This window comes from Muntiacus reevesi, chromosome 1 (genome assembly GCF_963930625.1).
Source record: "Muntiacus reevesi chromosome 1, mMunRee1.1, whole genome shotgun sequence".
Taxonomy (NCBI): Eukaryota; Metazoa; Chordata; class Mammalia; order Artiodactyla; family Cervidae; genus Muntiacus; species Muntiacus reevesi.
The window spans coordinates 89,621,707-89,645,729 of record NC_089249.1 but is presented as its reverse complement, the minus strand read 5'-3'; the positions used below and the strand labels follow the sequence as shown (position 1 = coordinate 89,645,729).

The 24,023-nt window shown below is 41.6% G+C and overlaps 1 protein-coding gene across 7 annotated transcripts in view; it reads left to right on the top strand.

Annotated features, from left to right (window-relative positions):
• Nucleotides 1-10,878: 10,878 nt before the first annotated feature.
• SLC22A15 (solute carrier family 22 member 15) overlaps nucleotides 10,879-24,023 on the top strand; it is a 102,688-nt gene continuing 89,543 nt past the window's right edge. For all 7 annotated transcript variants that reach the window (XR_010659114.1, XR_010659111.1, XR_010659110.1 and 4 more), the window contains exon 1: nucleotides 10,879-11,019. Coding sequence is in view for 3 of the 7 variants with exons in the window: in XM_065906316.1 (XP_065762388.1) it covers nucleotides 10,933-11,019 (87 nt within the window). In the remaining 4 variants the exon portion in view is untranslated. The remainder of the gene's footprint in view (nucleotides 11,020-24,023) is intronic.

Genomic DNA, 24,023 nt, shown 5'->3' with positions numbered 1-24,023 from the left:
CTCCTGGTGAACAGCCAGGAAGTATCGGGAGGTAGAAAGCCTCTAGCTAAGACATATGCCAGTAATCGAAGCCTTAACAGTAGAGATACATTCCTTTCGGAAATTTAGTGTGAAATCTTCCATCCTCCAGGAAGCATTTTTAAACCATTATCAATGAATACTTCAGTTGTTGTTTTTGTTGTTGTTCCATCACTAAGTTGTGTCTGAGCCTTTGCAACCCCACAGACTGCATCATGCCAGGCTTCCCTGTCCTTCACTATCTCCCAGAGTTTACTCAAATTCATAGGCATTGAGTTGGTGGTTGGAATAAGTTTTCCGGACTTGTTTCTTTCATTCATTTCTTTCATTGCCTTCTTGTGCCAGACAGCTCTGCTCAGCGTGCTACATGTGTGTGGAGGAAGGGGGAGAGCCTATCCCTGCCCTCTTGGAGCACAGTAGTGGTAAAGTGCTGTGAGGGAAAATCACAGGGAGCAAACAAGAGTGGTTCATAGGATTCCCCAGAATGATCTGGGCAAAAGAAGTAGGCTTTAGGGAGGAGGTGGCACTTAGGCAGGAAACTGAAGGAGAAATACGAGTTGGCCAGTTAGTGTGTATATAGGGAGGAACTGAAGAGGTGTATTCCAGGTCTGTCTAGAGTCCTGTAGAATTAGCATGCTAGAGGAACTATGAGAAATTCAGTGCACAGAGGTTGAAAATGAGGATTGGGAAGTTCCCTGGTAGTCCAGTGGCTAAGACTCTGAGCTCTGAATGCAGGGGGCTCAGGTTGGATCCCTGGTCAGGGAACTAGATCCCATAGTGTTATAACAAAGGGTTCACAGGTGCAATTAAAGATCCTGTATGCTGCAACTAAGACCTGGGAGCAGATATATATATATATAAACATTTTTTTTAAAAGTGAGGCTAAAGGAGAGAGGACCACATGGGTAGTAATCTTGGAGGCCCTGGTAAATGAATTTGGACTCTACCCTAAAAACAAAGAGAAGTTGTTAATGGGTCATAAACAGAGGAGTCATAGGCTCAAGTTTGCATTTCAAAAAGATCATCCATGTTTTGGTGTAGAGAGAGGGATTGGAAGTAAATAAGAGTGAAAATGACAGAACACTCAGAAGGTGATCACTGGCCTTTAGGCAAGAAATGATAGTGGCTTGGATGAGGATAAAAATTTCGTAATTGCAGAGCCTACTTAATCTTTGCATTTACACTTATTTATAATTTACATTAAATATCGTCTTTATCAATGAAGTTAGCCAGATACTGAGTAAAACTTTTATTCCTTTGCAAAGAAGTAGCATAATATTTTTATATAAGTGAAGTTAATTTCAGTTTCAAGCTGCATTCTTATAGAATTTGTAAGTTTTACTTCAGTCACTTTAGGGGGTCTCGCCATCTCTTCTTTGGTATGGATCTGAACGTGGGGGGATGGTATGCTGAAATCTTGCACAGGTGAACAGTCTTGTCCCCTTGATTATGTTCTGCTCTGAGACCCACCGACACATCCTTGGTCTCATCTGACCTATGGTCAGAGGTTCACCCAGGCTTCTGCTGCACCCTCATGTCCGTATCACTTTGCAATGTCGTGTTGGTTTCTGCTGTACAACATGAATCAGCCATAAGTACACTTATTTCCCTTCCTCTCGGGCCTCCCTCCCATCTTTGTCCCATACTGATACCTCCTTATGTCCACTGATTCTTACATGTGTCTAAACTGTTCTCCAAGGGATAATGTTCTGCTTCTTCCCAAACAATCTGGCTGTGGACAACACTCAGAGGCCATCTCGGTCCTGCTACATTAACATGCCACGTATCTCTCTTCTGCTCTAGAGTCATGCTTAGTGTCCAGGACCGATCGTTTCTTGTTAGCTATTGGGAACATATTCGAAAGATATTTAGAAGGAAAATTGTTTGTACCTAATGATTTATATACATTGAGAAAGAGGCTTCAAGAATGACTCCTAGATTTTTTTTTTTGCACAAGAAACCAGATGGTGCCTTTCAATGAGGCAGGAACCTTGGGAGAGAAGCAGGTGCAGAGCAATGGGCTGGAATCACACGGTCACTTTAGAACAGAATATGTTTGAAATATTCAAGATAAGAAGTGATTGGTAGTGAGGAGTCTGGGAGTCTGGAGCTTGAAAAAATTCTGGGGTTGAGAAAACACACAGTTAACTCAGTGGTAAAGAGTCTACCTGCCAATGCAGGAGACCTGGGTTCGATCCCTGGGTCAGGAAGATGCCCTGAAGAAGGGAATGGCAATTCACTCCAGTATTCTTGCCTGGAGAAGCCCAGGGACAGAGAAGCCTGGTGGGCTACAGTCTGTGGGGTCGCAAAGAGTTGGATATGACTGAGTGACTGAGCCAGCTGGTCACTTGCTGGCAGGGCCAGAAGAAAACTCCAGGACTAAACCCATCCTTACCTTCTATATCCAGCGTCAAATAAAACATATCCATCAGCACATCTTCTCTGTGTGCAAATCACTTTATTGAACAGAAAACTACTCTGCTTAAGTGATGTCTCATTATCAGCTTGTATTTTGATATCCAACAAACTAAAAACTAAAGTTTTCAGTCTGGTGCAATAACTTTCCATTATATGTTATTTCAAGAGACACCCTTGCAACAGAGAGTGTTTTTATATCACAAACATACACACAGCTGAAAAGAGCAATGATAAAAAATAAAAACTTAGGGACTTCCCTGGCGGTCCAGTGGTTAAGACTCTGCACTTATAATTCAGGAGGCACAGGTTTGATCCGTGGTCAGGGAACTAAGATCCCATATGCTGCACAACACTGCTTCTTTAATTAAAAAGCAACCCCCCCCAAAAAAAAACAAACCCAAAAACATAAACACAAAACAACTCAGGTATTTTTTATCAAATATCTTTATTGTCCATTATATTATTTTATACCATAAAGACATTTTGCTCCTAAAATCTCTTCTTTCACTTACTTTAGTTCATCATTTAATCCTCAACGGACATAACTCATGCCTCCACCCTGGGAAGAAGATAGTGAGAAGGCAAGCTGGTCACTGGGATGCTGTAAATGGCAATGACACATCATTAGGAACACAGTCATGTAACAGACCAGGCCGAGAATACATCATTAAGAACCCAGACAGAAGATCATCATCTTTCATCATCACGTGAAATTAAAAAGTACCTCCAAAGGAACTGTTTACTGCTTTGTCTGCAAAAAGTGCTCCAAATAGTAAACCAAAGAGACAAAACATCCTTTAGCGGATTGTTAGAGCACTTAAGGAGGTGTAAATTGTAATTAGCCATATGCTAGACTTTCACAGCCCAATAAGAGAGATGCCTGATGGTGTAAGATCTCTGTGGCCCAGTTTTTCAGGTTAAAAGCAAAGTGGTTGTTGAGTAAGGAATAATCCACTAAGGAAAGTTACGGCGCTATTCCATTCTCTGGCTTCAAACACAACAGATGAGAACTCCTTTTGCACATGTTAGAGATTGCAATCACGTTGCTGAGTTATTATCTATGCCCAACTAGAGTGTCTGGCCTCGGAGACAGGGAGGGAGGGCCCTATTCAGTTAAAGTCCCAGCCTTAAAATTGTGGATCCAGGGACACATTTATTCTGTTTACAAAGGAATCAGAGTGCAAATGTGTTAACAAAGATAATATTGTTCTGTATTAACATTTCCAGGTAAGAAAAAAGTGGTTCTGAGATGGCACCTGTACCAGAGAACAGTTTCTGTGAATAAAAACAAACAAAAAACAAAACCAAAAAAATAACCCACTAACTTTGGAGAACTTTGTTTCACGTCCTGCTGTGCCAACTATGTGACTTTCACTGTGTCCCTGAACCATCTTAAACCTATTATTTAACTTCCCACAGCCCTAATTTAACATTTTTATAACGTGGGGAGTGGGCTCAGTGATTTCTAAAAAATGACTTTCAAAATGTGTGTGTGTGTGTGTGTGTGTGTGTGTGTGTGTGAGAGTATACCTTCTCCAGTACTCTCATTTTCCTGAGAAAAACCATTAATTTCATTGGGTTTATACAAGGTCCTATGACTAAAAAAAGGTAAAGGGAAAAGAATAAAATAATGCTATTTGCAGCAACATGGATTGGCTCAGAGATTATCATACTAAGTAAAGTGACTCAGACAGAAAAAGACAAACACTGTGTCATATTGCTTATATGTGGAATCTAAAATATGACATAAATGAACGTATTTACAGAACGAAAACAGACTCACAGACATAGAAAACAAATGTATAGTTACCAAAGTGGAAAAGGTGCTGGGGAGAGATCAATTAGGAATTTGAGATTAATAGATACATACTACTGAATAGAAAACAGATAAACAACAAAGACTACTGTATAGCACAGGGAACTATATTTAATATCATATAATAGCCTATAATGGAAAAGAATCTGAAAAAGAACATATATATATATATGAGTCATTTTGTTGTACCCCTGAAACTAACATAAAATTGTAAATAAATTATAATTCAATTTTAAAGTTTATTAAAAAAAGAAAGGTGAAGGGGGCTTCCTTAGTTGAAGAATCCACCTGCCAATGCAGAAGACACAGGTTTGATCCCTGATCCAGGAAGAGCCCACATGCTGCGGAGCAACTAAGCCCATTCGCCACAACTACTGAGCCTGTGCTCTACAACCCACGTGCCACAACCACAAAGCCTGCAGGCTACACCTCCTGAAGCCTGTGTGCCTAGACTGTGCTCTGCAACAAGAGAAGCCAGGGCAATGAGAAACTCATGCACCGCAGCTGGAGAGTAGTCCCTTCTCTCCACAACCAGGTAAAGCCTGTGCAGCAGCAAAGACCCAGCTCAGCCAAACAAATAATTTTTCTTTTTTTTTTAAAGGTGAAGGAAGAATCCCAGGGCTAGTGAGAGGGGCAAATAAAACTGACAATACTCAAAATCTTGTGCCGGAACAGATAATTAACAGGAGGATTTGATTTGCTCTGTTTGGCTGAGAATAATATACTCATCTCATTCAAATGAAAGCTGATGAAGAGTTATTCATATAATTTAAGATGCAATATGATCTTCTGGCTCAAATAGCTAGATGCCAGTAATTTAAGGATTCACTTGGTTCTGAAAATCATGTGAATTTATGCACTAATGTAACTTTCTAAGTGACTTTCACTACTGTAGGGAGATAATAAGATTTGGCTAATTCTTCTTAAGGCAGATAAACATAGGGCGAAGAGCCTTTAGACTGAAGAAGACATAATGAATGCCATCATTCTTTATAATCTATTTGGTTCACATTGTTATCATTTGATTTGAAGTCCATCTCATGATCAGATAGTAAAGCAAGGATTCAATTTCCATAGACTACAATTCCTCCTCCTTACTCTCACCCCACCCATCCCATCCAGTACAGCAGCCAAGAATAAAGTCTCCACGAGAAGGCAAGGGCCACTAGGGAGAGGGAGAGGCTTTGTTGGTTTCACACTGTATTCCTCACACCTTGAACAATGTGCCCAATACACAGTGGTTGTTCAGAACGCATTTGTTGAATGAATTCTCATGCTTAACAATTTTCAGAATGGTTTCAGGATTGGTGACTTCTTTCTGAGACTGAGTAGATTCAGTGGATCAAACTTGATTCTCTGAAATCTACCTTGGCTTCCTACTTTTTGAAAACAATGTAAATTTCTGGTTTTAATTTAGAAAGCCCGGTTGGGGGTTCAGGCTGTTAATCTACAGGTTACCATCATGTTTTTGTGATATTCAATTAACTCTAGTGTTTCAGGCAATTCCAATAGCATCCAGGTTTCAATCCTGGAGAACTTTGGGGCAACTGGCAAATTTTTATCCCACCTACTGAATCATAGCCTCAACTGATCGATCCCCATGAGTATGGCAAATTCATCATTTCAGTCTGTATTGCCTTGCTGTAGAACTCTCCTATGTAAGTAGCACAGCGACAATAACAGCAACAACAACCCTGACATTTTCATTAGAGTTGGGCACTCAGGAATGAATCTGTTGAATTAAATGAATGTCCTATTATCTAAGCTCAGTGCCTCTTGGGACAGCATATAAAATTAGACTCTCAGCAAGCAAAACACTCTACGATCTAAATTTAAACATAATTAATGGCTAATTTCCCTCATATTTCATCTTTCTCTGCTGTAACCTCCTGAATTTTAGTCCTAATTCTATTCATATTCTTTTATTGCTAAGGTTTGAGACATGGAAATGGCCAACTCCTCCATATTAAATTTAGATCTATTTTACTATACGCTTTCACCCACTTATGGATGGTTTTTGAATGATAGCTCTCGGTTTGGGAGGCCAGATGACAGAGACACGTCCATCTCACTGCTAATTCCGTTTTCTTTTTGCTTTTCCTCCCTTTGTCTTCTTGCTCCTTCCTCCTAGACAACTGCCCTCAAAATCTGGATTACTTGTGATCTGGTCACTCCCATCACATTCGCTGTGTTTATACCAACTTAATGTTGACAGAGGTATTTGCCCTTTGGCTATCTTTATTAAGGAATGTTGCTGTGCAATACTAACTGTAGTTATCCAGCATGAAGGTCTATGTAAAAGGAAAAATGTTCTTCAGATTTTTAAAAGACTCATTCTGGGTACATTTGGGCTGGTAAACATTAGGCTGGCAACACTGATACCAAGGATTGGAAGCAACGCTTAACACACCTGAAGCCTACTATCTTGCAAAGCAAATTTTAGTAGTCTTCTGGGACATCAAATTACCAAGGAAGCAAAAGCCATGACACAGTGGTTAAGTGTAACAAAAGAAAGAAGATAATAATATCTGGGTATATTTGCTTCAAGGCTTTCTATAATTTACCAGATAAGTTACCTTTCTTCCTCACATCCCAACAAGTGTATATTTGATAGACACAGTATTTTAAACATTATTTTAATTTTTTATTATTAAAAAACCCCCAGATGTTCATTACTTCTGAGTTATAAAAGGAAATGCAGGTACTACATAAAATTATGGTAGAAAAGAACTTGAGAAAAAGAAAAATGAGTAAAGAATGGTCAGATGGGGAAAATATGCTCTCAAAATGGAACTCTTTGCTAAGAGCCACAGATGCAATACCTTGAGCCTCAGGAGAGCCTTAATTAGGCCAGCTCTTCCTTCAGCGCATGCTCAGAAGCTCTGGCACAGACTGTAAATTAGGGCAAGGAAATCCAGCAGGGGCCTTGGTGGGTTAACGCGGGGGAAGGGCAGGATCTTAAAGGGGCAATGGCCATTTAAACGAGCAATGCCTCTTGGCCCCACCATTTGCCTGAGGCCCTTAGACCTATCACCTCTGTTGGACTCCACCTTCTGTTTTCCCTACCTCAGTTAATAATACTACCTCCATTTTCCCAGTTATTGACTTCAAAAATATAAGAATCATTGCTGATTGCTCGCTCACGAGTCTGCAAAATGAATATCAATTTTTGCAGATTTTCCCTTAAGTTTGACTTCACTTCTCAATCACTGTGATCACTGGGTCCTGCCTGGGCCTTTACTGCATGCGTGCTAAATGGCTTCAGTCGTGTCTGACTCATTGTGAGCCCACGGACTTAGCCCGCCAGGCTCCTCTGTCCATGTGATTCTCCAGGCAAGACTACTGGAGTGGGTTGCCATGCCCTCCTCCAGGAGATCTTCCCAATCCAGCAATCGAACCCACATCTCCAGTGTCTCCTACATTGCAGGAGGATTCTTTACCGCTGAGCCACCAGGCAAGTCTCTGGGGCGTCACTACAGTAATGGTGTTCTGTGTTCCCCACTGGTGTTCTGTGCATTTTCCACTGCTGCCAAGTCATCTTTTAAAAGTCACACCACTCAACCTTAAAGAACACTTCAGTGGTGCCCATCACTTGTAGGAAAAAGTTAAAGCTCCTTAGTACTGCATACCTGGTCTCTATTAACCCACAGACCTCATTTCTGATGCTCCCTAGGTTGTATCTTCTTTCCTCACAATAACCAATTGCTTTTAGCATATATGTTCCAGTATAATGTGAATTAACACTGAATATATAGAAAAGTTTCTGACTCATTTAAAATATAATAGATTATTATCTTTCCTATTAAACATAGTTATTTACATCTCTACCAAACAAAAATCTACAAATTTACATGTAACTGCACAGTATCTTGGAGAAGGAGATGGCAACCCACTCCAGTATTCTTGCCTGGTAAATCCCATGGACAGAGGAGCCTGGTGGGCTACAGTCCATGAGGTTACATAGAGTCAAATTCATAGCTAATAGCCAGGTTAAATACAGGTAAATTTTCCTACTGAATTAAATTTTCCTACTTAAATAATTCTGGGGGTGGGCTTGTCAAATAATGCTTCATTACTGCACTGAAGGGACATGTAGTTCTCTTCTTGCTTTCTTATTATTTCTGAATGCAGGATAATTTTCCTTAACAATAGCTTTTTTTAATTAAAATACAAACACTTCACATTAGTCTTCTTTATCAGTGTTTTGGCACCACAATAGTTACTTCTTGAGTCACCTAACAAAGTTTTCCAGAACATAACATTTTATGTCTCCTATGTTTTCTCAGATAAACCATTCTTGGAATCTCGGGTAGTTTAAAAAGAGAACAGATATATTAAACAACTATCAACATGGTAGAACAGTATTTCAGTTCTGTAGATGTTAAAATGTTGAGTAACTACGAAAATAATAACAATAACAGTGCAATCTGTAGCTCCCAAAAGTAGCAGAAAGAGAGAAGGATCATATAAAAATGTCTTTAAGACTCCAACAGATGGCCAGGAAGCAAAAAGAAAGAAGATGGTAAACATTAAACAGGAAATACTAGAAATGAGTCCAAATGTATCATTCACAATAAATATACATAGATTTAACTTACCTGTTAAAAGACAAAGATCACAAAATTGTATAAACAAATTGAAAAAGCTTTCCTTTCATAAACATGTCTAGAATATAAAACTGCAAATATGAAATAAATAAAAGGATTACAAGGTAAATAACAACAAAACCCTGATACAGCAATTTTAACACTAAACAAAAAACTTAAGACAAAAAGCATTAAAAGTAAAAAGAGGTATTTTATTATGATTTAACAGGAATAATTCAATTGGTACTTTTATAAACTTTCACAAATAAAAAGACAACTTGATAAAAACTCAAAAATGATAATGTCTAGGTCACAAGAAAAATCAATTTCCAAGATTTCAGATCATCTTCATACACAAAGCATTTATATTAGTAATCAACAATAAAAAGATGGTTAAAAAAGAGCAACAACCTTTAACTGGAAACTAAAGAAATATGAACTAACAAATAGTTCATTGGTTAGAGAGGACATTACAATGTCATGGAGTATATAAAGCTAAAGACAATGAAAGTACCACATGACAAAGTTGTGGGATAGAGCAAAGTAGTACTGAGAGAGAAATGGTTAAGTCTTATGTATAATTATTCCTATAAAAGGAAAATTGAAGGCAAAAAGCTAAACTTTCAAGTCACATGGGCAGTAAAAGAATTATAGACTAGCAAAAATAAGTAACAAAAATAATTCATATAACCCATAAAACAGAAAACACATAAATTTTAAAAAAATCACAAAATAAAAACTGGTTCTTCAGAAAATAATAAAGTAGACAAACTTCTAGCAAGACCCATAAGAAAAGGACAATAAAAATGAGTAATAATAAAACAGGGCATAAATACAGCTAGAGCATAATTAAAAACCCTATGAAAACAAGATGAACAAGTTTATTCCCAAAACAATAGAAAAGTAGATAAAACAGTAACACTTCTAGAAAAAACTAAAAGTGATTCAAAAACAAAAGTCTAAAACATATGGGACAAAAATCTCTCTATATCTTTATCCATCTCTGTAATAAAGAGGCTCCCCCTGCAAAACAAGCCAAGCTTAGATGGCTTGAAGAATTTTACCAAACAGTTGCAACTCATTTTACTAGGCTACGATAATCTTCCAGCCAAACCTAGACAAGAACTGTAACAAGAAAACGATAGGCCTATCTCACTCTCTTATGTGTAAAATTCTAGATAAAGCATTATCTAGTCACCTTTTCTGTTCAATATCATATTGGGCGGCATGGCCTGCAGAGTGGAATACTATGCAGTTGTTAAAACCAACCTAGGGAGGTGGGGAAATGAGGGGACTTAAGCCAGGTGGCCAGCGTCTCTAGGTCCTGCTGCATTTTTCTCCATTGCCAGCCTTTCAAATCGCTGTTTATCCTTCAAACATTTTAGCAGCCATCACGTCCTGTCCCACAAACGAAGCTTTCATATTTTAAACCTCGTGCCTTTTTACTTAACCAAGTTTATCTCAGGGTTTTGCAAGAATTTGGTTACCTGTGGCCTGACCACATAGCTAGCAGGGAGCAGGAGGAAAGAAATGTTAAACAGCACTCTTCTCCGAAGGATCTAAAACCCACTTCCACTTCCTGTATTTAAACGATTTGTACAAAAGGACAAATTTTACCAGCGGTCACCGGGTCTCCCAACCGTCATTGCGCCCCAGAGCCCCCGAAGCGGGGGGCGGGCAGGCCGTGGCTTAGACGAGGAGGCCGCCCTTCGCCTTATTTCTCCATCAGAGAGGATGTCTACACCGGAACCCACTTCCTCTTTCCTCTCGTTTAAACCGCTTTAACCTCCGTTTTAACCCACCCTCTCAGCAGGAAATTAACAGATAGCCCGGGGAACCGGCATCCCGCCCCAGACTGGCGAGCTCACGCGGCCCTCGGCCCCGCCCGCGCCCACGCGCCGCCCGCCCCGCCCTGCCCGCGCTCTCACGCCGCTCCTCGGGGCTCGCCGGCTGGGCCGAGCGAGTGCCTGGCGCACCGGGCCGGCCGGGGAGGGCCGCGCCGGGCCACGCCGGAGCGGGGGTGGTGGAGGGCGGGCCGGGGCCGCTGCCGGGATCCAGCTGGGTGCTGGGCCGGGGCCAAACGCTCGGCCCGCCATGGAGGTGGAGGAGGCGTTCCAGGCGGTGGGCGAGATGGGCATCTACCAGATGTACCTGTGCTTCCTGCTGGCCGTGCTGCTGCAGGTGAGTCTGCCGCAGCTCCCCCCGCTCCCTCCTCCTGACCACCCAGCTTGGGCGAGGCGCACCCCCCGCCCCCGGCTCCCCGAAGCCCGGCCCAGATGCCAAGGCTCTGTACACCCCCAGGTGTGGCGAGCCTCCCCCGCCTCCACCTCCGCCCCGCGCCAGGGCGGCGTTGGGCTAGACGCCACGCTTTGGCCTGCGCCCGGGAAAGCCAAGGTCGCTGGCCGGCCTGTCAAGCTTTGTCCCCGCCCAAGCCTCGGATCCTCACCCCTTGGGCGCCCTGCTCCCCTCACCTGGAGCAGAGAAGGAATGTGTGGGGAATGAATGCTTCATCTGGCGAGCTGGTTAGTAAGAGATGCAAAATACCCTTGTTAGCTGGAATACGCTGTGATTACGGAAAGGGAATTTCTAACCTGTGGCGCTGTCCCCTTGAAATCTTGAACAGAGAGGGGGCCCTGATCACCCGCTTACCGAAGGGCGCATCCTTTAGATTCTGGTGTCGACTTACTATCTTTTCCTAGATTTGAGCGGGCTTCCTGTTCCAGGGGCTTTCAATGCATTGGGTTTCTTTCTTTCTGGTTTAAGTTCTGCTGGGTCATTCTGCCCAGAGCCACTTTGGGCTTGACACTATTTTAAGTCCATAGTACCATCTACAACGGGTGGTGAAAAAGGGAATCAGTTCTTCATGGTACAGATTTCTTCCAGACTGCCTGCACACCCCATCCTAGAAATGTGAGTTCTGTATGCTCAAGGTCACTACAAATACACTTTACCATGCATAAATTACTCTTCTTTTCTTTCTTAAATGACCCGTTTGACATTAATTACTACTTTTATTCTAGTGGCATTTTATTCATAGATCCTTTTTAGTATCTACTATGAGTCGGCCACTTTGGTTTTGCCTTCATTTAGCATATATTTAGTGAGCCTACTGTGTGCTTAGCAGGGGCTGCAGTGTTTATAAATCGAAGTCTCTTTCCTGTGAAGTTTGCATTCTTGTGGCGGTGGGGTGAAGTAGTGTGTGCTAAGTTGCTTCAGTCGCGGCCCACTCTTTGTGACCCCATGAACTGTAGCCCGCCAGACACCTCTGTCCATGAGATTTTCCTGGCAAGAATACTGGAGTGGGTTCCCATGCCCTCCTCCAGGGCATCTTCTCCACCCAGAGATTGGACCCCCTTTTTTCATGTCTCCCACAGAAGGCAGGCAGTTAAATAATTCCAATTAACCTGTGATGATTAATGGAATTAGTTATCTGAGGTAAGGACAGGGTGGTCATGGATATAAGTACCAGTCCACCAGTTGCTTAAACCTTGCATAAGTCAACTGCTCAGCAGGAAGATTGGGAGGGTTAGAGGTGAGGATTGACTTAAGTGATTCTCTTTTCCACTAAAATGTTTGAAAGTTCAGTTGATTTCATCATCAGGTAGTAGAACCATCTAAATGATGCCCTCATAGATTAAATCAGTTCTTTCTCTAGCAAAACAAGTTCTCAGTTCACAAATACGCAATTTTCTGAAGTTCCTTTAAGTATGTTGTTTTAGGTTTAAATGCAGTTTACTGTGGAGAAAAAGTGTTTGTGCTAAATCATAAAAGAGTATTTAATGCCAAAAACAGAATTGTAAGCATGATGCCTGATGGGTGCTTACTGGGTTGACCAAAAAGCTTGTTCAGGTTTTTCATAGCAACTTGTGGAAAAATCCAGTATAATATTTTCTCTTTGAGAAAATTCTTTTCCTATTCTAATCAGGAATTTCAGGAACATGACCCCCTCTCTGAGTAACCTTACCTCCCCATCCCTGCACCCTACCTCCTGTGTCATTATCTTCTCACTTGACTAGCCAGGTATTCACTGACCTTGAATAACTTTGTCTTGAGTGGAGTGTGGCACTAAAAAAGCCATTATTTTGTGTTCAGGACCTGTTTAATTTCTACTACTTACCTTTTTTGGAGGGATTCCCTGGTGGCTCAGACGGTAAAGAGTCTGCCTGCAATGCAGGAGACCTGGGTTTGATCCCTGGGTCGAGAAGATCCCCTGGAGAAGGAAATGGCAACCCACTCCAGTATTCTTGCCTGTAAAAACCCATGGACAGAGGCGCCTTGCAGGCTACAGTCCATGGGGGTTGCAGAGTCAGACATGACTGAGCAACTTCACTTAAACCTTTTTTTTAATGGTTGACCCAGGTGGTTAGAGTTTGGTATCAGAGTGATCTAAGCCCATGACTGTTCATTGAACCCTACTTGTTGTGTGGTCAGCATTCATCATAGAAGAACTAGCTCTTAGAGTGTTAGGCATGAGTACCTGTTTATCTTGTGGGTATGGGCTGGGAAGGTACCCTGTAGCTGTGCTGATCCCAAAAGACATTAGATGCCCATCCAAGCAAAAGTGAACTCTTCACAGCTGTTACCTGTTTGTGAGGACTTAACTACCCATAGAGCTATATCATCCAAATGGTCCTAGGGTCACTCATAGCTATCCTGGGTATGAGAGTGGAGCTTCCCAGAGCCCATTCTACCAAGTCTAGTTGGCAGACTTGATGATTTGGGATAGGGGAGCTGGCCTGCAGAGTGTGAGAACTGGAGAGCCCCATAACACAGTTGTAATGCGATGCTTTCATTATTCATGTGGGGGTCGCTGTCTCTACCAGAGGGAAAAGTAGCCATTTTTAGAGTTGATTGACTTTAATGGAAGGAGGCTGATGGCTTGTCTGCTTTTAAAACTGAAGCCCTTGTCTTCTGGTGCTCAGCGAGGGTACAGACCAATGGTTTAGCAGCCCTGCCCGAGACGGGGAGTCCTGCACATGAAGACTGCATATTGTGGACTGTCAGGGAGAGGGACTAGGGTGGGGTTGGGGAGAGGACCACTGCCTCAACAGGAGTCTTTTCTGTGTCTGTGGTTTGGTCATGACCAGCTCCATCCAAGAAACCCCAAGCTAGAGGGACAAAGATGGAAACCTTGCAGATCCTTTTGCATTTTCTTCTTTCTAGGATCTTTTTTTTTTTTTTTTAAATGAACTCCCTGTACTTCAAACACATCCAAGTTAAAACTGAGAGGACAAAACCAAATTATAAACCACCTCTAAAGGTCTTTAGGTTAACTGTTTTCTTAGATTGTAGATACCATCATGTAACTCCTCAAACATTTTCTCAATATCCAATTTCCTCTGACTGGGAGACCTACCTTCACTGGCTTTGCAAACACAATCTCTGGAATCCGCATAGTGGTCAACTGTCCAATACATAGAGAATAAATGCAGATTTTGTAGATTTCTTATCATCATGATGGGATCACATGCCCTGTCACAATAAGGATACTTAGTTTTAGTGTCTCCTGCATTGCAGATGGAATCTTTACCCTCTGAGCCATCGGGGAAGCCCACTTTTTCATAAGCAGAAATCTAGAGGAGAAAAATTGCTTTTTGTGAAACTAGTTGTGTTATAAACAAGCAATGAGATTTCTACTTTTTTAGCTAGAAAAATTCTTACCCACCCCCGAAATATACAAACCCTCCTTTGTGTGCGCTCAGTCGTGTCCAACTCCTTGTGACCCCATGGACTGTAACCCGCCAGGCTCCTCTGTCCATGGGATTTTCCTGGCAAGAATACTGGAGTGGGTTGCTATTTCCTACCCCAGGGGCTCTTCCGAATCCAAGCTGGGTCTCTTATATCTCCTGTATTGGCAGCTGGATTCTTTACCACTGTGCCATGTAGGAAGCCTTGCCCTCCTTTGGGTAGGCAGTAAATATTTGTAATATTAAAATATGAGTAATTCTATTTACTTTATTACCATTTCTATTTTCTAATCATAATTCAAAGTTGGTGTTGTCATCACTGTTTTGTGTTTGCGTGTGCTTATTTGCCAGACCATTTGGAGGAATGTTGGAATACAAATCTTTGCTTCTTGATCCCTTTGGACATAAAGTAGAAAAGGACCCTACTTCTTTGTTCTGAGTCAGAGATTTCAGCTCCCTCATTTTGCTCAGGATTATGAATCATAGGTTGTGGTATAATTTGCACAGAATTTAAAACACCCCTTAATCAACAGGAACATGTAACCTGTAATAAGCCTTCCTTTCACCTGCAGAATTGAGATGCTGCTGTGAACTTCAGCTTGAGATACAGTACTCTGGTGTTTTGGAGTGCATTATTTTTATATAAACTCTTGATAACCTCAACGATACTTTCAGCTCCTAAAGCTGCCAGTATTTTCATATCATTCATACAGTAAATATCTTTTCATGGTGCTTTAGAAAGTGGAATGACCGAACAGATATTTTGCAGAAGAGGAAACTATAATAGTCAACACATAAAAAGATGTCTACCTTCAGAGGTCATCTGGGACAGGCATATTAAAATAAATATAAAATATGATTTCACATTTATCAGGTTAGCAAGTATTTAATAATCTAACAATACAAGTGTGATGAAAATGAGAAGTAGAAAGTATCCCACTTAGAGAACAATTTGGCTCTGTTTAGTAAAATTACAACCAACGTTGGACTCCTTGGTATATGTGTGATAATATCTCTTGAGCTTGTGCATAAGCAGATATGTGTAGGATGTTTATTGCAGCACTGTTTGTAATGATGAAAACTAGTAACCACCTAAGTGATTGGTGGCTCAGAGGGTAAAGCATCTGCCTGCGATGCGGGAGACCTGGGTTCAATCCCTTGGTCAGGAAGATCCCCTGGAGAAGGAAATGGCAACCCACTCCAGTATTCTTGCCTGGAGAATCCCATGGGTGTAGGAGCCTGGTAGGCTATAGTCCACGGGGTCTCAAAGAGTTGGACACGACTGAGCGACTTCACTTTCTTTCTTTTCTTTCTAAATGATTCCCCAAAAGGAACTGGATAATTAAAATGTGATATAAATTTGATAGAATATAACAGTTAAAATGAACACACTAGGTCTACACATGGCCACATGAATCTTTTATTTATTTATTTTTTGGATGAATCTTTTAAAGCACAATGTGAAATGAAAAAAAAAAAACAACCAGTGTGATATATACAATGTGAAACATACTCTCATAACAAATTTTTAAAAATTAGGAAACAATACTCTATGTGGCTTATGAATGTATATGAACAATGTAGAAGCATAAACATGAAGTAGAAAGATCAAGACACAATTCCTTCCCTCTTGGGAAGGAAGGGAGGGGATGTGAGAAGGGATGGATACAAAGGAGATATCCTCTGTATCTGTAATATTGTATTATTAGAATCTAAGACAAATATGATAAATTGCCACTAGTTAATTGTGGTGGTGGGTTCATGAATCATTTTTATTTGTTCCACTTTTCTGTGTTAAAATTTTTTTTTTTTAATTAAAATGGTAAAAGAAGATCTGCATACCTAGGAGAGGATGCTGCAATATGAGAATAACAATTCACTCTTTTATTGCTCTTCCTTTAACCCATTATGACTGTGAGTTGTGGTCATTTACTACTCAGGAGTGGGGCTTCCCCTGTGGCTCAGTGGTAAAAGAGTCTGCCTGCAGTGCAGGAGACCCGAGTTCGATCCCTGAGTCAAGAAGATCCTTTGGAGGAGGGCAGGGCAACCCACTCCAGTATTCTTACCTAGAGAATCCCATGGACAGAGGAACCTGGTGGGCTGCAGTCTGTGGGGTCACAAAATAGTCTGATGTGACTAAAGCAACTGAGCAGAAAGTAAATACTCAGGAGGAACAGTGGGTTTTGTTCAGGATGCTTTATTGAACTTTGTGTAGAACATCATCCCATCTCATGGCTCCTACCTGCTAGTATTTAACTTTATGTCCCTTCTCCCCAGGAGACTCATAGGAAGACTGCCTTTCCATGAGGTGTCACTGAGGTGGATAGCTTATGGTTCTAACCTCTCAATCATAAGTGAGTGATACAGTCCACGTCATAAACCTCAGTGAAGACCTTACTGGACTGCAATCACTAAGATCCTCCCTCAGGCCCCAAGGAATTCTCACCATGTCCTGGTGTTCAGCCATGATGAGAACCTGTGGCATTAGAGCTTTTGTCAGGACTCCTAAGACATGGGACCATCTACCAGAGATCTCTGCTAGTCTGAGTCAGTTTATGCCACACTTACCCTCGAATTTAGTTCTGTCTGCCTTGAGACAATGGCTGAGAGCTTGGATGATAATCTAGGGAACTTTGCCTGGTGTTCCTTCCATCAGCTTAGGTGAATGGGTGACGGTAGGTCAAGGAGACCGTGGTTACTCTTGTCCCCAGTATGAGCTCAGAAAAACTTGTCTACAGACAGACACTGCCCCCTGGTGTAAAGCAGAGGAAGCTGCCGATTATCAGACCCTCTTGTTTCCATTTGGGGAGGATATGGAGATACCAGGAGGCCTCCAGAAGGTGTGAAAGTGAAAATCACTCAACTGTGTCCACTCTTTGCTACCCCATGGACTATAAAGTCCATGGAATTCTCCAGACCAGAATACTGGAGTGGGCAACCTTTCCTTTCTCCAGGGTACCTTCCCAATCCAGGGATCGAAACCAGGTCTCCTGCATTGCAGGCGGATTCTTTACCAGCTGAGACACAAGGGAAGCCCAAGAATACTGGAGTGGGTAGCTATCCCTTCCCCAGGGGAACTTCCCAAGGGAACTCCTTAGAGCCTGGAGCATCTCAAGAGCTAGGATGCGCCTTGGGAAGCAACTGACATCATTGTAGCACCCAAGCCCCCAGCAGCTTGCTGGCCAGGGCTGCTTGCAGCTGATTGATAGACGCCCTGAGAGAAGGTACACTCTAAGACAGCACAGAAAAGTCATTTAAAATATGAAGCCAGGCAATGTGAATATGACAGTATAAACACTAGACTTGAAGGCTGTGACACTGCTGAGGGGTGGCTGAGTCAACTCATGCCGTTGACCCTCAGCTTTCCTTGTGCTCTTGGAAATGGCTGGATCATGAAAGTTTAATTCATTTGTTTTGCAAGGTCAGAATCTCTTAAAATTGTCCTGTGCCCATCAATTAGTTGGCTTTGTGTTAGTGTTGACTTTGGGATTGTCAGAGTACTGGCTTGATTCATCCCCACAGCTAGAGGCTGCCTTAGAAGAAGTGAAGTGAAGTGAAGTAGCTTAGTTGTGTCCGACTCTTTGCGACCCCGTGGACTGTAGCCTGCCAGGCTCCTCCGTCCATGGGACTCTCCAGGCAAGAATACCGGAGTGGATTGCCATTTCCATCTCCAGCCTTAGAAGAAGGAGCCATCAAATCCAAAGACACACACAGCTCAGAAATCTCCTTTCTCATTTCCTTGACCAAACACTTAAGCGGAAACTAACGTCTGCACTAATGGGAATTGTATGGTGCTCAACAAATAGTATATAGTGGCTGTAGAAAAAAGAGAAAATGTAGGAAAAAAATTACCAGAACTTCTGCCACCCAGAAGTAAAATATGCTTACCCTTTGGCATATAGATGAGCTCCCCGACTTTGTATTATAAAAACATGTACATTTGTCTTTTGTGCAAAAATTTTTATCTGGACCTGATTTCATCTCTCGATAATGTTGTGAATATCTTGCTGCACTCACAGATGAGCAACCCCGTATTTTTTAATGGCTTCAGCATGGTGTCCCAATGTGTGGCCATGTCATAATTTGCTTATTCAGTTCTCTTTTGTTGTAAATGTAGATTGGTTGGTTTCCTTTTTCAGTGTTCTGGAACTCATGACTTTTGGGTCATCCTTTGACTCAGGCCTTCACTTCTTCCAGTCAGTTTTACCACTCTTTTTAAGCCCAAATTTCTGATGATTTGGTTCCTCTCATTTCCCCCAGATGTTCTTTGTCTCAGCTTGATGGATGAGATGGAGGTTACGGGTGTAAACTTCCTAAGCATCCTTTCCTTTAACTTCAGAATTAATTTTTTATTCTTGTCTATGTTTCTCCACAGTGTCCAAGAGGAAAACATACCTCTGCCTTCTTTTCAGGGATATCCTCTCACTTCTGTTCTTGATTCTATATTACTCTACATCAGTTATTTTTTTTAGCAAAGAATTATGTAGACTTTATTTTTTAGAGAAGTGTTAGGTTCACAGCAAAGTTGAGCAGAAGGTACAAAGGTTTCCCCTATATCTCCAGGCAAGAATACTGGAGTGGGTTGCCATAGCCATTCCCTTCTCTAGGGGTCTTCCCAACCCAGGGATTGAACTCAGGTCTCCTGCACTGCGGGCGGATTCCTTACAGTCTCAGCCACAAGGGAAGACCTGAACATACACAGCCTTTTCCATTATCAGCATCCCCCATCAGAGTGGTACATTTGTTACAACTGCTGAAACTAAACTGATACATCCTCACCCAGTGTCTCCAGTTTACTTTAGGTTTCCCTCTTGGTGATGTACATTCTATGAGCTTGGACAAATTTATAATGACATGTATCTACTATTATAGTATCATATTTAGTCTTTCTACTGCCTTAAAAATCCTTTGTGCTCTGCCTATTTCTCCTTCCTAAGCCCTGGCAACCGCTGTATCCTTTATTTCTGATCTTCCAGCTTTCTGCCTTCTCTGACATCCCAAGGAATGGACTGCATGGTAGATTTAGGTGGTATATGGAAATATTATTAAATAGCATTAACGCATAAAATAAGAGGGTAACTCCCTTTTGAATCCTTTTTTGTTTATTTAAGAATAAAGTGCTAGCACTTCTCAAAACATTAGCAAATACCTCTTTTAACAAAGGGACTGAACCAGAATTAAGAAACCTTCAGACTTTGTATAAAAACATTACCTAGTTAGGATTGTAGAGCATTATTCTCTTTTTATTGCATTTATTATTCATTTTCTTTTTTTGGCTATGCCATGTGGCTTGCAGGATCTCAGATTCCCATCAGGTATTGAACCCAGGCCACAGCAGTGAAAGCTTAGGATCTTAGCCACTAGGCAACCTGGGAACTCTTCTATTACTCATTTTTTTTTTAAAAAAAATTAAAAATTATGAAACATTTCAAATGGAATACAGAGAATAATATCACGAACACACGTATACGTACTTTCAGGTTTAGTAAATGCCTGTATTTTGCCATGTTTGTCTAAGGTTGTGCTGGTCATAGTTCAACCAGAGAAACAGGAAACAGAACTCCTAAATAGGGATATATGTTGGTATATATGCGTGTGTCTGTGTTGTATATATGTATACGATTACATATGTATCAGTGAATAATTCGTTCTCAGGATTTGACCGTATACCATTGTGGGAGCTGATTTGGCAGTCTCTGTAAGGCTGTTGTCTCTGCGTTTGAAGCTGGAGCTTGAAGTCTGCGGGGAAGGCAGCCTGGAGCCCATCAGAATTGATTGGAATCAGTGTCATTCTCACGGCCTGCAACCTTGATGAAGCAAATGCTATCATGGAACGAAACACACGTCTGGCCCAGGAATCAGAGCAGCTGAAGGAGGGTCCAGGGGAGTATAGATCAGAAGCAGGTCCAGATGAGGCAAACAAAGACGTGACAGTGGATGTGAGGCACAAAAGCACTGGCCCCAACCTTCTGAGCATGAAAACCAATGGCTGCTCCTTTGCCTTCACCCCTCCCTGCCAACACTTGCCCCCAAATATCCCTTGTGTCCTACCTTAAATAAAAATATACTAGCTAACACTTACATTGTAACAGGGTGTTTATAGTTAATGTCTGGATGGTTATATTTGTATTGATATGCAATTTTGTTTCTCTGTGAGTTTACTTAAATTAAAAAATTAGAGTCAATTTAAAAGCAGACCCTTAAGTAAATAATAAAAAACAGAAATGGTCAGGTAGCACTCTTGCAGCTGAGGTTCGTCAGATGACTGGAGTTAGGCAAAAGCTGAGCCTGCCCTGTACTACTTCTTCAAAGAACACTAAGAATATGTTCTTTATTTTCCTGGCTCTGATTGGACTTCTTCTTTGGCTTAAGGATTCTTTCCCTGATTTCTAAAAAGTAATTTTATTTTTCATCTTGGCTGTGCTGGGTCCTCACTGCTGCTCGGGCCCTTCTCCAGTTTCCGCACGTGGGCTTATGAGTTGTCGCTCCCAGGCTCTGGAGCACGGGCTCAGGAGCTGTGGCCCTTGGTCTCAGCTGCTCTGAGGCATGTCGGATCTTCCGGGATCAAGGATAGAACCTGTGTCTCCTGCGTTGGCAGGTGGATTCTCTACCACTGAGCCACCAGGGAATCCTTCTTCCTTGATTTTTGTTTTGACTAAACCCCTCCCAGTCTTTCCCTGCCTAGCTCAGATGTCACATTTGCAACCTTTCTCTTATTCCCTGAGTTAGAACTCACATCTGCTTTCTTTGTGCTCTCATTAATTTCATTTCTACTCTAGCTAATAGAGCATTTGCTAGATGTGCCTTGTATTTATACTTTTGGGCATGTTTGTTGTCCTCACCTGAATGTATGTGCTCAGAAGAAAACAACTGTTTCTTATTCATCATTGTGATCACCCAAGGCTCATGGTACACTGTGTTTTGAAGTATTGGTGCTCACTAACATTTTTTTAAAAAGTAAACTAAAGTAGCAGAAGGGAGATGGTCAGGTGGCATTTCCATTTAATTTGGGAGATTGAGAGTGAAGCAGATGCATATCAAATATGTGTCCAAAATCTTAATTAGTGGCTGGTCCCAGAATTACTGGTTTTTAACCCACTGTCATTTTCTATGCCACATTATGCAAGGATTTCATTAACAAAATATATCTTAGACTGTTACACACACAGTAGTGTGTTGGTTTTCTTAAAAGGATATAGAAGTACAAGTCAGGGTTTCTTTTCTTCAGAAGATGATCAATCATTAGCAAAGGGAAATGTAACTCTATCTATACCGTTTTTAAATAATGATGCAAAATAATATTTTCCCAGTAACTAATAGAGCCATTGAATGCTTTAGACATTAAAAAAATAAGGGGGCATATGTATACCTGTGGCTAATTCTTGTTGATGTTTGGCAGAAAACAACACAATTCTATAAAGCAATTATCCTTCAATTAAAAAATAAATTAATTAAAAGACATCAGTGTGGTCCAGAGTGATTTGTTGAAACTTCAGAAGGAGGACTGAGCTCAAGCTAAACTTTGAAGGTTGGGTTTAGAGAGAAGCAGGAAGGTCATTACAGGTGGGAAGACATGGCATTGGAGAAAGTATAGAAGAGGGCATACCCTAGACCCCTAGACCACTTACACAAGGTGTGGCCCAAGCCATCCACACTGACGTCACCAGAGCTTGTTAGAAAAACAGAATCTCAGGTCCTTTCCTGGCCTACAGAATCAGTCTCTGCAAGGTAGAGTTTGGGAGGCTCTGATAGGTGCTATTTCGATGGAGCTATATGATTTACTGTACATTGTTGGCTAAAGAAATATCCCCTTTGACCTTCAGAATGGGCTAGCTAGATATGAATGAGTTAGATAAAGATGTACTGCCAGTGTCCAGTCTTACCAGAAGGAAACATGAAGTTTAGAAAGGTTTTGATTTGCTGGAAATTTACGAGAGCTGCAGTTCAGACTCAGGCGTACAGATTCCGTATACTTTTCACAGCACACCCTGAAAAGTCCTGTTTGGGGAATTCAACAGGCTAGTTCAGAAAGCTCGAATGTGGATAAGATAGCCATTGTGCAAAGTGGTGGAGATCTGGATGCTAGGACATCTATTATTTATCCATTAATATGATTTAACCAGAAGAGTTTCATGAGGACTGTGTCGAGGAGACCAATCTGGTGGCATTATGTAGATAAGAGTTGGGGAAGAAATGGGACTTAGCGACACCAGTTATTTAGAGCATAATTAAAATTTTGAAACACAAAAAATAGTGTCAGTGGGACTTCCCTAGTGGTGTAGTGGTTAAGAATCTGCCTGCCGTTGTAGGGGACACAGGTTCCACCCCTGGCCTGGGAGGACCCCATATTCCTCAGGGCAGCTAAACCGGTGCCCCACGACTCCTGAGCCCGCGCTCTAGAGCCCACACTCTGCAGCAAGAGAAGCCGCCGTAATGAGAAGCACTCATGCAGCGATGAAGACCCAGTGCTGCCGAAAAATAAAACAAATAAAACATTTTAAAAAATAGTATCAGGAAATTCCCTGGTGGTCCATTGTTTATGACTCTCTGCTTCCAGTGCAGGGGGTACTGTTTTGATCCTTGGTTGTGGAACTAAGATCTCACAAAGCTGTGTGGTGTAACCAAAAAAAGTATTATCAGTAAGCCACCCCACAGATGTTTATTGAACACCTACTTTGTGCTGGGTCATGGGCATTTAATGCTGCCTTCGTGATGTGGTCATGCTCGTATAATGCTTTTGGTGGAGTCAATTAGATAACTGAGTACTAAGTGCATAAAATATTAACAGTGATGACCACCATGAAGTCACCTTTGTTTCCCCTCTCCCAGCTTTTTCTCTGAAAAAAGTTCTGGCCTCAAAGTTGGGTGGCTCCCAGTCTCATCCTGGTTTTCCCATTAGTGTGTTACATAATCGTCCTGTGGCTCATCTTTCCTACTTACAACATAAACATCACATTTACCATGACATCACATCACAAGATATTGTGATGAGATAATTTATGGGAGACATTTTTTGTTTCCTTAGCGTGATAAAAGCTTATAATGCTGTTAGTATAAAATTACTTCTAAAACGTTCACTTTCTGAAACTTTTAAAATTTCAATCCCCCAGTGCATCTTAGTCACTTTTCTAATTACAATTATACTGAGAGGGAAACAACAATCCCGCCATCTGTGGCACTTGTTTTCCTTCCCTGGAGGTAGCACTAGTGAGGATAATGATTTATTTGAGATGTTGTTAGTCCCACTCCGAAGGAGAGTGGATGGTGGTTTTTCATCATGGCTTAAGGCCCATATGTAGATGGCTGTGACTCTCTAGACAAGGCTATATGGTGAACGTGCACCGTGTCACAGCAGAGGGAAGACAGGAGAGTGTTTGTCCTCTGGGGAAGAAGCAGGATGAGAGCTCTGGGACACTGTCACAGCTGAAGAAGGCAAACCAAGGAAAACCACTCTGTGTTCTTGTGTAGGTGGCACATCCCTCTGAATAGCTAAGGGCT